At 43.0% G+C, this 15391-nt stretch overlaps 1 protein-coding gene across 23 annotated transcripts in view; it reads right to left on the bottom strand.

Moving 5' to 3' along the window:
* The window catches only part of ADGRL3 (adhesion G protein-coupled receptor L3), a 495252-nt gene that overhangs the window by 21699 nt on the left and 458162 nt on the right, over positions 1-15391 (bottom strand). For 22 of the 23 annotated variants that reach the window (XM_017744223.1, XM_017744226.1, XM_017744204.1 and 19 more), the window contains 2 exons: positions 14610-14735; positions 11919-12015 (listed from right to left, as the gene is read on the bottom strand). In XM_017744223.1, the coding sequence (XP_017599712.1) occupies positions 11919-12015; positions 14610-14735 (223 nt within the window). Of the gene's footprint in view, positions 1-10690; positions 11619-11918; positions 12016-14609; positions 14736-15391 lie in introns of those variants that run through there. The other variant, XM_017744228.1, reaches the window with a different exon arrangement.

Genomic DNA, 15391 nt, shown 5'->3' with positions numbered 1-15391 from the left:
TAAGCCCAGCACACAGCCACCATTCTTTATTTAGTCAGGGGAACTGCCTTCTACCCAGCTGTGCTGAATCACCTTCAGTTCTGCTAGTCAAAGGTACCCAACTGAAAGCAAATGCATTCTGTTTCCAAACCCCTATCATGCTGTGCACGTGTGGGAGCACGAATTTGGGGCTGGAAAAAAGATGGGTTCAAACGCACAGGTTCACCTTTTACAGCACGATGAGACCATCACAACCAACAAACATTTAACAGCAGAACTCACACCTCTACAAAAACATTCCCTGCAACCACACTGGTACAACTAGAGTCCCAAGTCTCCTTGTTTCCACTGGTATTCAACAAAGTTCAGAGCAAAACACAGCTACCGGGTCAGCCCTAATATCCAAAATTACATTCAAATTCGGGTCTCTGGAAAGGCCAGTGCTCAGTTCAAGTCTTCCTGACACTGGATTTCCTCAAGTGAAGGATTTACAGGCTGTAATCACAAGGAGAAAGAAATGATGGTCTTTCAGAAGGCAAGTATTCGCTGGGTAACACAGATGCTCCTGCCCCTCTCACAGCGTCAGTGATCCTCATGATTCAAGCACCACAGATCTAGCCTTACTGGGTTTAAAAGGCTGGAAGAAGCCATGGCCTGTGCTCAGGAGAGATCTGGAGGGCTGCACTTTTGACTTGCAAACTGAGAAAAACTGTTAGGAAAACCAACCAGGACAAAGAAAACGAAAATCCCACAATTTTTAACATCACTGTAACCAGACACAAAGGATTCAGATAGCTACAGTTAGCTGCTTTCTGTGCCTATGAAAGTAGGTATTATTCTAATGACAGTATGCAACCAAATGGTACCTTTTTCTTTCCTTTCTAAGGTAGAAATTGATGTCCTTGATGCACAACAACACTGAATGTAGCAATAATTTTTTGGAAGAGATATGTGTAATGACTGCATGGGAAAACTGTATCTTGTTAAACACAAGTATGGTTTATTCACTCACTGAAAGGATGAAAATTGTGATGACAAGCACATGTTGCCAGACTCTAGACTGCATCACTCAGGAACAAAATTCAAAAAAATTTCTTGTGGGCAGCTGGCTGACAAAGCCACACAAAGACACTGAGGTTACCTTGAATCATCTGCATGGCCTACCCAGCTGGAAAGGAAATGGATTCAACTGCTACTACAGATTTTCTGAATGATACTGTCACTCACCATGGCTCTGCCTGGCTGAAAGGGTTTGAGCAGCACTGCTTTTAACTGGGATCATCTGTCTGCACAGGTAACACCACCACTGTCTTCTCTGACTCCTGGTCTTCTCAACTGTGTACCAAAATCAGCTCTATGTTGGCTACGTGCATTTTAGCAGGGGATGGAGAGATTTCCCCAACACCCAGCAGATGTGACAGAAGAGCAGCTTTGCTGAGAAAGGAGAATGGACCAGCTTACAAATTTAACTGGATGAACTAGTGAATTCTTAAAAATGTCCCTAAGAAATCAGTGTTTTCCAAATTAAATGCTTTCACTTTTTGTTCCAAAAGAGTGACTTGTATGAAAGCTGGCTTTGCCTTTTTCATATTATGTCAACTTTTTACTAGAGTAGAAACAAATAGTTTAGAAAAAGCACATCTGAGTCATAACAAAATGTTTCATTGCCTCTGACCCAGCAATTCCAAAATGTAGATTTTCTTGGGCTCTTTTTGTTTGTTTCAGAAGAAAATATATGTACTGCTGTGTTTTCAGTCTCAGTCCTGTTTCCTCCCTATTTTGCCAACAACACATCTCCCCTTCTGCAAGGTAAGGGGCTGCCTGCTCTGACTCCTGAAGCACTCAACTTATCTCGTGGTTCACAACCACCATGAACCAGATCAGCTTCTTGCACATCATGTTCTCGACTTCAGACTACCCTGCAGAGACAAGTGACAGCCAGGAAGAACATGGACCATTCCCTGAAGGTAGTGCAGTTCCTCAGCTATCAGGGTACATGGTTTAGCCTGGACACAAACGATGTGGTAAGAGCTCAATCTCTCCTTAAGTGCCCATTAAAACAACCCCACAACACATGCTGCCTTACCCTAAATGTAGTAAATAACTCAGACTTGAATGTCACTGGAATAGCCTCTCTGCACTGATTTCAGTTTGTAAATTCTGGCTGGTTTTATACTTCACTTAGTATTAACTTACTCCACTTTGCTCCCAGGGAAACAAAAGTAGGTTTGTAGGAGTCAAAGCTCTAGTGTTCTTTGAGACTTTCCTTACCAGCATTCCACAGTATCCTTTTCTACAGGTAAGAGTTTTCAAGTATTTAAAGAATCCTGGTCTTCCATGTGTTCACAGTTTGTTCCAACAATAAATGCAATTATGAAAAGCAAAATCACACATATTTGCTGGAGGACAACAGGTATTTTCAGCATTTTTCTGAGTTCCTTCCAACGAATGCTCTGACAGTTAGATTTATCGAGCTGTGTTCTTATAATAGCCAACAGGATTCAGTTAATAAACTTCTGTAAACTTCCCTATTAAATTTCTCTCAAATAGGTTTGTTGTCACTTGCAGCATCTAATCTATTCATTGTGAAGCTATTAATACTGACTGCAGTGAAATGGAGTTTCAGCAAATGAGGTTGTTAAGCTCTGGGCCATCTTCTGCCAAATGAAACATCCCGTGTTTTTATGCAGAGACAGGGGAGTGAAAGTATTTCTTTGCCCCTTTTTTTTCCACGTTCTTCCTTCGGCAATGATTTCAGATGACAAACCTCTGCCGGATTATAATCTGCAGGCCATGTTCAAAACACACAGCTAGTCCACATCAATTTATAAATATTTGCTCACTCACTAATTACTTTTTCACTGCCTGGAGCAGAAACATTGTCCCAGGATGGGACATTTCTTTATACCACCACGACCCCTTCCAAGGGTTTATACCACACTGTATCTCAACTATACAAACATCCATTATCCCTAATTATTCCTGTTTACAATTATTTCTCACTAAACCTGAGGCCTTACCCAAGATGTGCAGAGAGCCCTGCCTGTGGTGAAAATTGGACAATGCTTATAGGAATCTATAAAAGCAGCTATGCTTTCTTCCTTCCTCCTTCACAGTCATCATATTAAGACTGCTCTGCAGCAGTACTCTGCCAGATCTAATACTCCCCAAAGCCTGCTCTGATTTCAGAAATTGCCTTGCCCTTACTTTTCCTCTTTAAAGCTGATCCACCTAATGACTGAACTTCCAATTATATGGCTGTCAATCCTAAAATCAAAGCCAGTTCATAATATCTCCCAAAGGAAGAATGTCATGTCACTCACTGAAATCACTGCAACAAATCTCAGCTAACTCAGTCCCAGGCAGCAGAGAGGCAAAATAAACGGGGAGAATATCAACAATGGGATTAATTTTGCACATAGGCAGAAATAGGAGTTAAACTCCCTAAGTTTTGATCCTTGATGCAGAAAATCATAATTTTTCTAGCATAAAATGTACAGCCGATTGAAAAACAGGGGTGGGAAAAGATAAAAACCACCAGAAGCAATTTCCTAGTCCAAAAGGCTGATGACTTTCCCTTACAAAGAGAAAATATTCCTCTGCTGTCACCTACCTGGAATTTGTCTCCACTTCATATGTGATTATCAGGATGGGTCATTTTGAGGCCACTTGCTGACATTTAGCCAAACCAACAGTTGCTTAACAGGGTTGCAACAGAGATTTTTGGCTTAGAAACAGCAATCCCTTGTGACTGAACTGGTGCAATGGCATGTGGACTACTCCTCCAAATACGCCCTCCATCTGGGCAATGGGCCTCAGGAAGGGCTATCCATGGGGTCAGGGGAGGATAAGTGTGTCTGTAAGAGTTACCACAGGGAACAGAAGAAGCAGAAGGGCACGGCGGATGAAACCAAGGAGCTTCATTAGGAAAATGCCAGTGGTGGGAAGATGGGGAGGTAAAGGAACAGCCTCTTACACTGGGTAAAATGGAAGTTTTAAAGTCCTGATATAAATTAACTATGCTTTTTTTTTTTTTTTTTTTTTTTTTTTTTTTTTTTTTTTTTTTTTTTTTTTTTTTTTTTTTTTTTTTTTTTTTTTTTTTTTTTTTTTTTTTTTTTTTTTTTTTTTTTTTTTTTTTTTTTTTTTTTTTTTTTTTTTTTTTTTTTTTGGAGGCTCTCCCTGGAGTTGTGAGCACTAATACAAGCACCCAGGGTGCTGGGACAGTGAGCACCCTTGAACACCAATCTGCCCAGTGAGGAGCAGGAGTTGCAGCACTCGAGCAGCTGTGGCTGGATGAGATGCTAGAAAACAGCCCACAGGCTCCCTCTGGATTAGATTAGATTCTTCTTATCCCTTCATTTCCACCAAACAGCTAGGGGACACTTAAACACCTCCAGAAATCCCCTTCTCAAGTAGCAGCCTGGACTTAAAAAGAATAGAAACTGAACTTCTAATCATATTCTAGAGGGGGAAGAGACTAGCACTGGTGTCTGTTTGTGCCTAAACCAGAGGCCTCCAGGCTCCAGGACTGATGGACCCCTTGAAACAAAGAATATCTTTCCCAGGACTGAGAGCTTTGCAGTGTGAAGGATGATGCTCAAGGGCAAGGACTGCTGCATCCCTCAGGTTCATGCAGCACCTTGTCCCTGCCAATCCAGCAATGGTCAGCACAGACATGTTAGGCACTGACACTTCTCAGCACTCGGCACAAAGGGACAGGTTCGGGGCGAAAGGGCTGTGTTTTAGATTTGAAGCAATGACAATGAAGAAGTGAGATCTGCACGTTGACAGATGATGGTCTCTGAATGGTCACTGAAGCTGCTGTCCCTGCCAAGGGCCATCCCAGGTTCAGCTTTGATAATTCCTCTGCATTTACATCCATCAAACCCTGAGCATCACTGAAAACAGAGCTCAAAGCTTTTAAAGCATCTTCCAGGGCGTGTTCATATTTGAACAGACACGCCTCTTGCTCTACACCACATATCAAGCTGCCCAGTGATGGTACTCACAAGACCAAAGTGTCTGCAGAAGACAGACACTTTTCTTTAGTCCAGTTGTCTTTGAGCTGTAAAGTGCTCAGAAACCAAGAATAATGTGTATTTTTATATCCATAAATATTTTGTTGAGCTCCTTCTAGGCATCTACAGATGCATTCATGAACAAGGAGAGCAACTGTGGGCACCTTGGACATCCTGTGAGTCCTCTGCACTGAACCTGCTTACCCCAGAAACACAACAGGAACAAGAAATAATAGGAAAAAAGTGACCATTAACACTGCTGCCAACATGAATGTTCATATAGCCACAACTCACTAATTCAAAAAGAGCAGGTCCCCACACCCTAAAATGATCTCTCTGAAAGACATGACATGAAAGCAGACTGACTTAACAGGAGAAACTGGGGCATTGTTTGCTGCCAACTGTAAGAAGACAACAAACAGAGGAAGTATTTAGTCTCTAATGTCTTTAAGCCACAAGAAAAGTCATAGGTGTTAGAGCAGGTAAGAAGTGTTTAGACAGACAGTGATTGATCATTTGGTGGTGTCTTCTGAATATCCTATCAAGATGAGCAGAGGCACTTCCACCTCTGCCAGAGCTTGGCTGCTTGCTATTTGTTTTATATGCAACATAAATTTAGCAGAAATCTCTCTGTCACGCCGGTCACATTAATCCATCAAGGAGCAAACAAGCATCTTGAGAAAGGCTGATGAGTGACAACAGCAGCACTTCCACTGTCCAAATTTCCACCCTCTCTCTGCTTTGTCTAGGCAGCAAAGGGTCAGCATTGGCAAATGGCTTGTAATGAGAAGCTATTGCACTGTGAAATGTACCATGGAAGGGGTTTGAGATCCCTGGGGAATCCATTTCTGCTCCTTTCTTTTCTCCCTTTTTATTTTCCCCTCCTCCCCTGCTTGCCTGTGCTTTTTACCACACCAAATTCTAACCACTTTTCACTGCTCTATTGCCCAGTTATGTCCACACCATGGCACCCACCACCCCTGCAAACAGCTAAACTGGAACTTCTTGATCTTGCAACACTGAGACACATCCAGCAGCCCTCATCTCTCAGCAGAGAGGGCAGATCTGGGGAGAGTGACCCAAAGCTGACTCATTGCACTGTCTGAGTGCTAACCTATACCTCCTGTATTCTGGAGTGACAGTCCAAAGGAAGTCCAAAGGAAGAATTTAACCTGCTGGTGTTTTCTAAATAACTGCTTCCTAAAAATGCAAGAAAATATATCCACCTGAAAATAATTCCGCAACACACACAGTTGTCCCTGCTGAGTTCACAGTCCAGATACGATTTCAGCCTGGAAATCACAGCTTAATTATATTTTTGGGTGGGTGGAAGGAATTTGATGGGAGATTTCATTTAGGAAACAATCAGGTCTCAGTTGGGTTAGAAATCAGGATATTAATGTTCTTCATTTTAATTTTCCTCTCTGACTCAGATTCCCACTGTTTGAATTTGAGCTCAATTTGTTCTGTTCATTATGAAGAAATCCACATGAATTTGACATTAAACTGATTACCTCTGAAAACAGTAGCAATAATTTCCCTTTTTCCTGTGTGTGTTTCAGATTAAGTCTTTGTGGTTGATATAAAAACGCAGGGGAAAAATAATAAAGCAAAAGGAAATCAAGTATTTATTCTGGAACGCTACCCAGAAGAGGAAACATGCAATGGCATTTAGGCATTTGAGAAGAAAAAGCAAGGGGCAGGGACAAACAATACCCTCATTTCCATTTCCCATTTCAGCCCATTTGCATGGGAGCAAACAGGGAATGAACACGGCTTTCCTAGTCAGGGATAATATCTGTTGTGCCAACACTGGGGATCTGAGGGCTTTGTGGTGACTCTGATAGGGTTTGCTGGCAAGGGCCTGCTACCACATGAATGGACCCTTAAGACCACATGGATGAATTTGTATTTAAGACTTACCATCCTTCAGCAAGAGCTGCCAGGGGTCCTGAGCTCCAATCTGCAACAACTTTTGAGGCCCTTATGACCCCCATAACCCTCAGTGATCTCAGTGAGACACACCAGGGACCCACAGCCCTGCTTGGCCCTGTGCATGCAGTCCTAGCCTTGTGTCTGTCTCCTGGCTGGATCTTGGACCTGGGCTGTAGCTCAGTTTCCAGCCCTGTCTCTGCCAGTATCTCCTGGTGGTCTGGGCTGGACCCTGCACCAGGTTCATACCCTCACCTTGTCCAGGGCTCTGCCTCCTGGCTTAAGCCCCTGTGGCACAATGAACCATCAGTGAGGGTTTGGATTGTGCTTGACTCCCCCTCATCTCCCAGATGTTCTCTCTCATGAAACAGCTCTGCTCTTGCAGCTCCCTGCTGTTTCTTTTCTTTCAGACAAGTGGAGCAGCAATGCAAACCACCAAGATGTCCCTCCAGGAGACCTCCACACATGAGGGTGGTGGGGATGGTGAGCAGTGCTTTGGGGGTGGGTGGACATAAAGCATATATGCATACAGCCAGATGACAAGAGGTGCACATACTCCTGTTTTTATAGAAGGACTGCTATTGGGATAAACTATTTAACTTGCTGTCTAGTTTGTAAGCCAAGACTCAGAGCCTTACAGCAGGAGAACAGCACTTGACCCAACACAATAGACTCCTGGAGCACTTTCTATTCTCTGTGAAATCTGGTGGCTTTACCCCTAGCCCCTTTATTTCTCTGCAGAGGGAAGAACTACTGTGTGCTAACTTGAATTGATACACACAACTCCATACAAGCATTCTCCTATAACAAAGCACTGCCTTGTACCAGTGATGAAGTCCTTTGTCTCTGCTGCTCTCAAGCCTCACCAAAACAAGGAACAGTCCTTTCTTTAACAGATAACTCCCACTTTTCCTCTGAAAAAAAAAAAAATCACACACATAATACCACCACCTCCCTCCCCCCAGCCTGAAAATCTGAAGGGTAACAAAGTACTGTATAGCTCATGATGATTTTTTTCCTCTCCCACTTGTCTCCCATCTAGAGAGAGACAGTAATTACTGTATTGCCTCTCACCTAAGACATGGATAAAAATAGGCTGGTGTCACATTGCTGTTTCGTGCTATGACTGCTTGTTTGCAAGGCTGGCTGAGCTGTCCCAGAGCTTTTCGACATGAACACTCCAAAAGTGCAAAGAGACCCGTCCCTCACAATCCTGAGGTGGCCAACTGGATGTACCCGAAGCTCAGGCAAACTCTGTTGCTTTTCCTTCATACATTCCACTTTTCAGCCTTCAAAGTACTAAGCTTCAGCAGTTGGTGCCATCCTACATGCATCCCTTTTGTACTACTTTTTCAGCACTGCATCCAAGTGCCTGCATTAAGATCACACACCAAACACACTGCTGGCAAAGGGAAACCTCTTTTTCCTACTTATGAGGTAATCAGCTTGGTTCAGCTTTTACACCTCTGAAGTTTTCAGCACTAGGAGAAGAAATGTAGAGCCCAGGTTGGATGTGAAATAGGTGGCAGAAGTATGCAGCCAGACCCAGGGTGTGAAAAATTGGATGAAGTTGCAGTGGGAGTGCAAGGAGCAGGAATCCCCCTGGATCCTCAAGCTGAGACCATGACCATGGGATGGACAGGCATGCTCTTCATTAGACTAAAAAAGGAAATCCACAGCCAGTTTCTCTTCCCTTCCTCCTGATTTCAGTGGTATAACAACCCTGAATCCACACCACTACTAAGTCATAATAAGCAGCAAGGGGAAACAAAGCCAGACATACTTTTTATTAATCAATAATTAGATGCTACCTTCAGGAAATATCTGAAATAGTTTTGTATGCCTTATGATAGAGTTTGTAAAGTTCTCACTACAGAACACATTATATCAGGCAAGTTTGGGGTTACGCCTGAAATTCCTGGTGTGATAAATGAGAAGAAAAGTAACATTATGGTGCTTTGGCAGGGGGAGGGGGAAATAGTAAATAAAAGAGAATATGAGGCTGAAAAGAGCCATAAGCAGTGTGTTATCTGCTAAATCAGAAAAAGACATAGCTGTATGTCTAAAAGAGGGATGCACTAACACAGACACCTTATTTCAGACTGACGCCCAGGAGGTTCATGATGGAAGAAGAAGTGAGATGTCATACAGAAATGCTGGTCATCATACAGGAAATATGGATAGCTAGAGCAGTCTTGCCTGGGATGTCATCATGTGGCAGGAGGCTGTGAATATGGTTAATGATATGAGGGAAAAACCAGGTTTGAATGAGATAGTACCCCAGTTGGAGGATGTCTCACTGCTTTCTGCTCCCCCAGCAGAAAACACTGAAACTCAGTGCTGGCCCAACTCAGTGCTGGCCCAACTCAGTGCTGGACAAGGAGTGGAGTTAAGCTCCAGGACCTGGATGCTAGGACAATTCTGGGGACAAAGGATCACTTTCTTCCTGTTTTAGAACACAGATTGCTCTCTGAAGGCTCTGGGTAACATGCCAGCACACAGAGAATGTTTAACCTGGGATAATACAGATAATTTTGTGCAACAGGTGTCTAGGCTGGGAAGGCTGGAATGGGAGTTTTGAACAGGAATGGGAGCCTGTTGTATCATCCTCAGTCAGGGAAAGTATGTACTGACCACACAGTTCAAGGCTCACACTTGAATCCTCTGAGCCTTAATAGCACACTTGTAAATAAAACATTAATGTAACAGCTCCTTTGGATATACATTTAAATATTAAGAGTAAGACAGGAACTGTGAAAAACATATTGCCCCACTGCTCTGTTCAGGCTGCAGCTCTCTGGAGTGTTTGCTCTGTGGAGAGCCCTAAGACCACAAATGTTGCTTTTCAGCTGAAATAAACAGGATAAAGGAGAAATACTGGAGCCTTGTGCAGCTGGGATTACTGTAGATGTCAGGTGTATTTCCATATAGAACTGACCATATGGAACTGCTAGCTTTGGAAATGCTATCTCCCATAGAAATGTTTTTAACCTCCACTTTGCAAATACTTCTGTTTACCAGAAAAAACAAACCAAAACCCAACAACAAAAAATACTGTGCCTGCCTGTGTTAAAAAGAGGGAGGGTGACTCCATATAATTGTAAAACTTACTCAAGTCACTTCAGTGTCCCACCTAAAGGGCTTCCCTTCCACTTATCAGGCTGCTTCTGTAGTCAGTAGAAAGATTCTTGCCCTTCAGGTGATTCATCTCATCCCGTGTTACACAAGGAAAATGGCTGGATGAAATGTGCTTTGAAGATGCTTCCCCTGGCAGTTCATTTCCCAACTGACCTTTAAATAACAGGCACATCTAGTAACAGGCTCTCACCGCACTAGGATGAAGACTGTCCACTTGAAACCTCTTCACTTGTCCCAACTGGCAGTCATACTTCCCTCTTTGCACAGAAAAGAACGTACAACCGAAAAAGGAGAGACACCTTTCTTTTGCTGACAAGCCCAGAGGATCCTGTTTGCCAAAATACATCCCTTGGTAGCCTCAGCTGCATCAGAGAGTGAGTTCAACTTCTGTGCTAACTAAAGGAGCAAACATTTCATGCATAACACATTTTGGTTTGCCACTGAGATGGAGCAGTGGATGGCTGAGGGAAACAGTGGCTCTTGCTGGAACCTTTGTGTGACAACCAATTCCCCCCCTATGTTAGACCCAGAGAAGCCTGGCTGCTGCTCTGCAGTCTTTAATGCAGAGATAGAGAGAGATGTGAGGGCAACGTATGTGAATAAATCAGGCATTTGCAGCAATGGAATCTTATAGTGAACTTTATTAATGAATCTTCACTGCAGAGGGAAAACATCCTGGCACAAAAAAGACCAGTGAGTACAGCTCCATGTTAACTACACTGCCTTCCCCTTTGCACTGATTTGGGCAGTGTGTATAATGTTCAGAGAACAGAATCATATACCCCTAGTTCCCCTGGCACTCAGCAGTCAATATTTTACTAACAGCACAGTCAAAATCCCTCAAGCCTATCCTCAGGCAAAACTCACCCAAAAATCAGTGGGAATTCTGAGAGAATAAAGACTGAATAGGAACCAAAGTCCCAACTCAATTCTCAGTGGAGCTTTGCAGACCAACCATCAGGTCTGGAAATACGTTTGATTTTCATCATCATGAGAGAACAGCTGGGCCCAGTAATCCCAATTCTAATCCTTCTTAATTCCAGCATCAACTGGACAGATAACACAAAACCGAGTCTGGCATCTGCTGCTCAAGGTTAATTCATAAAGTAGCTGTACTGGAAGAGAAAGGAAGCAATCTCTGAGGCTCTTTTTCTGGTATTCCATTAACATCACTTTCCTGCAACTCCCTGAAAAACACTTGGTTTAAAAAAGCTGTTCATATTTCCTCTTGTGCCAGACACCACATTTTGTTTGGCATATACATTTCTGATAGCCTTTCCTCCGCAGATGTCTATAAAGTTCACATCAGTCAGTTCTTCAAACTAGGTATATTAACACCAACACAGACAATTTTGTTCCAAGCACAGTTTTTCCTTACGTCTATGTTCTGCTGTTCACTTTTGCTTCTGTAAAGATGACAGTATTGCTACATATGCAGGACAATCAGGACTCCTGTGATGCTTAACACAGGCTGTACTGTGCTGTAATGGCCCATTTTCACTGTCAGCAACGAGGCCTGACACGTCAGCAGCTTCTGGCACTAGCAGTTTTCTGAGGGAAAGGGGAGATTTCAACTTAATTTCATTTCTCTCTTTCGCTTTTTATAACTTCCTTCCAGAAATGACAATTCTTGAAAATGCACGTGTAGAAATAAAGAAAGAAAAGAAAAAGAGGGCAACAACCACCATAAAACTTCCTCCCATTTATCACTGTAACATTTCTTGTGTGGTAGAAGAGGGTCCAGTGACATTCGAGGTGAGGAGAAAAAGGCAGGGGGGAAAGAGGTAACACATTTCAGACTCCTTAAAGCCATCAGAAGAGTTAGAGATATGAAAAATAGTTTATAATTACCTCTGTTGAGTGAAGCTGAACTGTTTATATCTCCAGTAATAAAGGAAGACTCGGACTGCTTTCGAACTGTGTCATTCCACATCCTACGAATCCGGCTCTGAAGAGGGATTGAAGCACAGCAGGCAATGAATCTTTAGCAGCTCTAGAGAGGATTCTTTCTGCCTCACTAAAGATGGCTACTTGCATGTCTAGCTCAGGATGAGACTTGTTTCTAGCCAGCTGTAAGCAAGCAGTGCTGTTCTGGTGTAACCTGCCTCGTGCATGCCAGACCCTGCCAGACTAACTGCGTAACGCAAATGTCTAGCGTGAAAAAGTGTATAATTGAATCACTTACGTCTTAATTAAAAAAAAAAACAACAAAATTGTGCATGAGAGAAACCCAGACCCCATGCCAGTCACAGGTTTGCCAATACAGCACCAAATAATGGAAAAATAACTCACATACAGAAGCACATGTGCTTCCAGCACTCAGACAACTTGTTTCTTATTTTTTGTGAAGCGTAACAGAAGACTTGATTTGAATCTTGGTGTCCCTGAATGAACAGAAGTTTTCTATAGCTATTTGAGCAAAAAATTCCCCACAAATGAATGACTTCTGTTCCCATACTGAAAAATCTGTGATGGTTTTGCCATCTGTGGTATAGCTTCTGCTATTGGCAAAAGTGTCCTGAATATGTTGGCCTTCTGTTTGTTCCTCAAATATGCTGAAGTATCTGCCTCTGTGGCATTTACATCACTGTGTCACTCCTCCCTAACTAGACCTTGCAAAATATCAAAATATCAGCCAAAATGCATCTTGTGAGCAGCTCCACCACTATCCGTGCATGAAAATGACTGGAGAACCCAGGTGTCCCAGGAAAACTCTCCCTCACCTCACGTCTGAGACTCTGATGGACGTTTTCCTTGGCTGTGTGAAAGTGGTTCTAGGTGGTCTGGGGGACTGGGAAGCCTTTCCCACTGTGACAGACCGTGTTTTTCACAAGTACCAAAAATCCAGTGGTTTCCATAGTGGGATTTTAGCCATGCGAGATCTACTGAGGCTTAATCATGTGGTCCCAGCTGAAAAGTCCTAGATTACTCATTAACCATGGAATAACAGCATCTCCTAATCATGCATTAGCCCTCTATAAATGGAAGTACCGTGTGACATGAGGCCCATGCCCTTTTACAGTAATTATTTTTCACCTGGACATTTAGTTTATTGTATTTCTCTGACATGATCCACTGTAGATTAATTATTCTGTTGTCTATGTGTTTCTCAGAGAATAAAGGGATCTTACAGGCTTTCTTCCTCATCATCTTCTCTACTTAGAGTTAGGAGCCAGATGTTTTCAACAACTCAGACTGATCTCCATCTATTCTCCATCACCTCTGTGAGGTTTCTCCTGGCTACAGTGGGTCTCAGGAATTTCCATCCTTCCAAGGACAAGCTTCTGCAGGCAAAGTAATCTTCCTTGGTGCCTCAAACCTCACCTGCCACAAGGGGACTGATGCCAGAAGACTCAGTTCACCCTCAAAAGGGATTGTTCTCTTGTGCTGGGACTGGCAAGAGGGAGGGACCATTAAAGTCAGCTCTTTCTGGAGAGGAGGGCACCAGCACAGCAGCTAAGTTATGTAACACCAGAGGCTTTCCAATCAGCCACCTAAATGTTGCTGAATATTGTGAGTATTGGACATTATTGAGATGTGATTGCCTACTGGAGCGACGTTCTATATTCTGTTGCTTTTATTTGCTCTGCAGAGCTACCAAACCTATGAAAACACCAAAGTGGAGCTTTTGGATGACATCTTGGAAACCACTGCAAATAAATAATGATTTGCTCCAAGACATAAATTGCAAATTAGGTTTTCCTGGAAAGTTATAAGCTGTTACTCGCTGCATGTCTTTTATAATTTAATAGTGGAACTGTCATGTATAATTACTTCCATTACTAATGCTGAATAAATTTGTGGTTAGTTTCTATTGAGTAAGAAATAAGCTTCTTCATTTTATATGAACTCTTCGTCCATAAATCTGCATCTCTACATACAAGTTAGCTTCAAAACTGCTAAGTGCACAAACTACACAAAACCTGAATTTTCAGGTGACCAAAGGTAACAAAACTAGTAGCTTAGTAAGATAGTCTGACCCCAATGGCTTCTCGTAAGAGGTTTATAAGCTAAGGCAAATTGTGTGAGGCATGGAACAGACCAAACCACTGAATGTCAGAAAGCAAGCATTTACTGGGAAGGCTATTACAAGACACTTGTAGCCTTTAATTTTTTTTACAAGAAAAAACTTGGGAGCTTATAGCATCATTCCTGTACGTGTTAATACTGACAACCTTCATCTCATGATTAAAGGATGTACTGGAATGTAGCGTAGCTGACAAAATGCTCCCACCTCCTGCTTCCCATGGAGAGCAGGCAGGACACCTCAGGTGACGACAAACCCCTGCCTCTGGAAGGCAAGTTTGGGCATTTTATTCCCAACAGAACTATTTAGAAGGCTCTTGGAGAGGCATTAATTGCCATCACATGTCAAGGGAAGCCACTGTGTTGAGTTCAGGTCTGGAAGTGAGGGAAATCTCTGCAGGTGTACTGGGGAGAGGCCTAAGGCAGCTCCTTTGGTTCCAAGAGGAGCTTTCCTCCCAGAATAGCTGAGAAGGGTCTTGGCATGGCATTGGGACACAGACAAGAAGAGTGGCTTACCTGTGAGCCTGTGGAATATCTTCCAGGTGTCCTTGACCCCGAGGTTTTTCCTGAGCCGATAGAACTCTCTGTACTTTTCCCACTACAGCAATGTGTGCGCAGGCATTTTCCATACTCCTTACGTACCTAGCCAAGGAAAGAGTTAGCAGGCAGCTCCTCCTCCAGCCTACTGCCTTCTATTTTCAACACAGCCCCTTATTTTTCCTCAGTGTTTTGTTAAAACAAGATCTGCTGCAGTGTGTGGGAAAGAAGTCTAGTACCCCTTGCAGCTGAGCTCATGGTCTGGGATGTCACAAGAGACTGCTCCCCTGCAGCAGAGCTGCTCGTTGACACCAGCCGGTTACAGCATCCTCTGAGGCACATCAAAGGAGCATGGGAGAAAGTGCAGGTACACTATTTATGACTGAAAATTAATATCGCTGTAGATTTGATATAAACTAGCATATTGGCTCATCAAGGTACTAAAAGTTATTGCTTCTGGCAGGGGACTAAGAAAAAAGAATTCCAAGAGAAACATATGAAAGCTATTGATTTTTTTATTAAAAAAAATGTTTCTTGCAGTCAAATTGAAGTTTGAGGAAACTGTAGAACCAGCAGCATTAGAGATTATATTCCCGATGCTCAGGGATGGCTGGAGCCTGCTTTTCCACAGCAAGCCAGTCATGTTTTAAATGGGCATTGCAGTCAAATTCGTGCCACCTCCTTTGCTTCAGGGGAACTACGCTGACTTGTGCCAGGACAGGATCTAACCTTCCACCAAGCTTCAGGTGTGGCTTTTTGTG

Source organism: Corvus brachyrhynchos, unplaced genomic scaffold (assembly GCF_000691975.1).
Source record: "Corvus brachyrhynchos isolate BGI_N302 unplaced genomic scaffold, ASM69197v1 scaffold229, whole genome shotgun sequence".
Taxonomy (NCBI): Eukaryota; Metazoa; Chordata; class Aves; order Passeriformes; family Corvidae; genus Corvus; species Corvus brachyrhynchos.
Note: the sequence above shows the minus strand (reverse complement) of the source record. Positions and strands in the feature narration are given on the sequence as shown.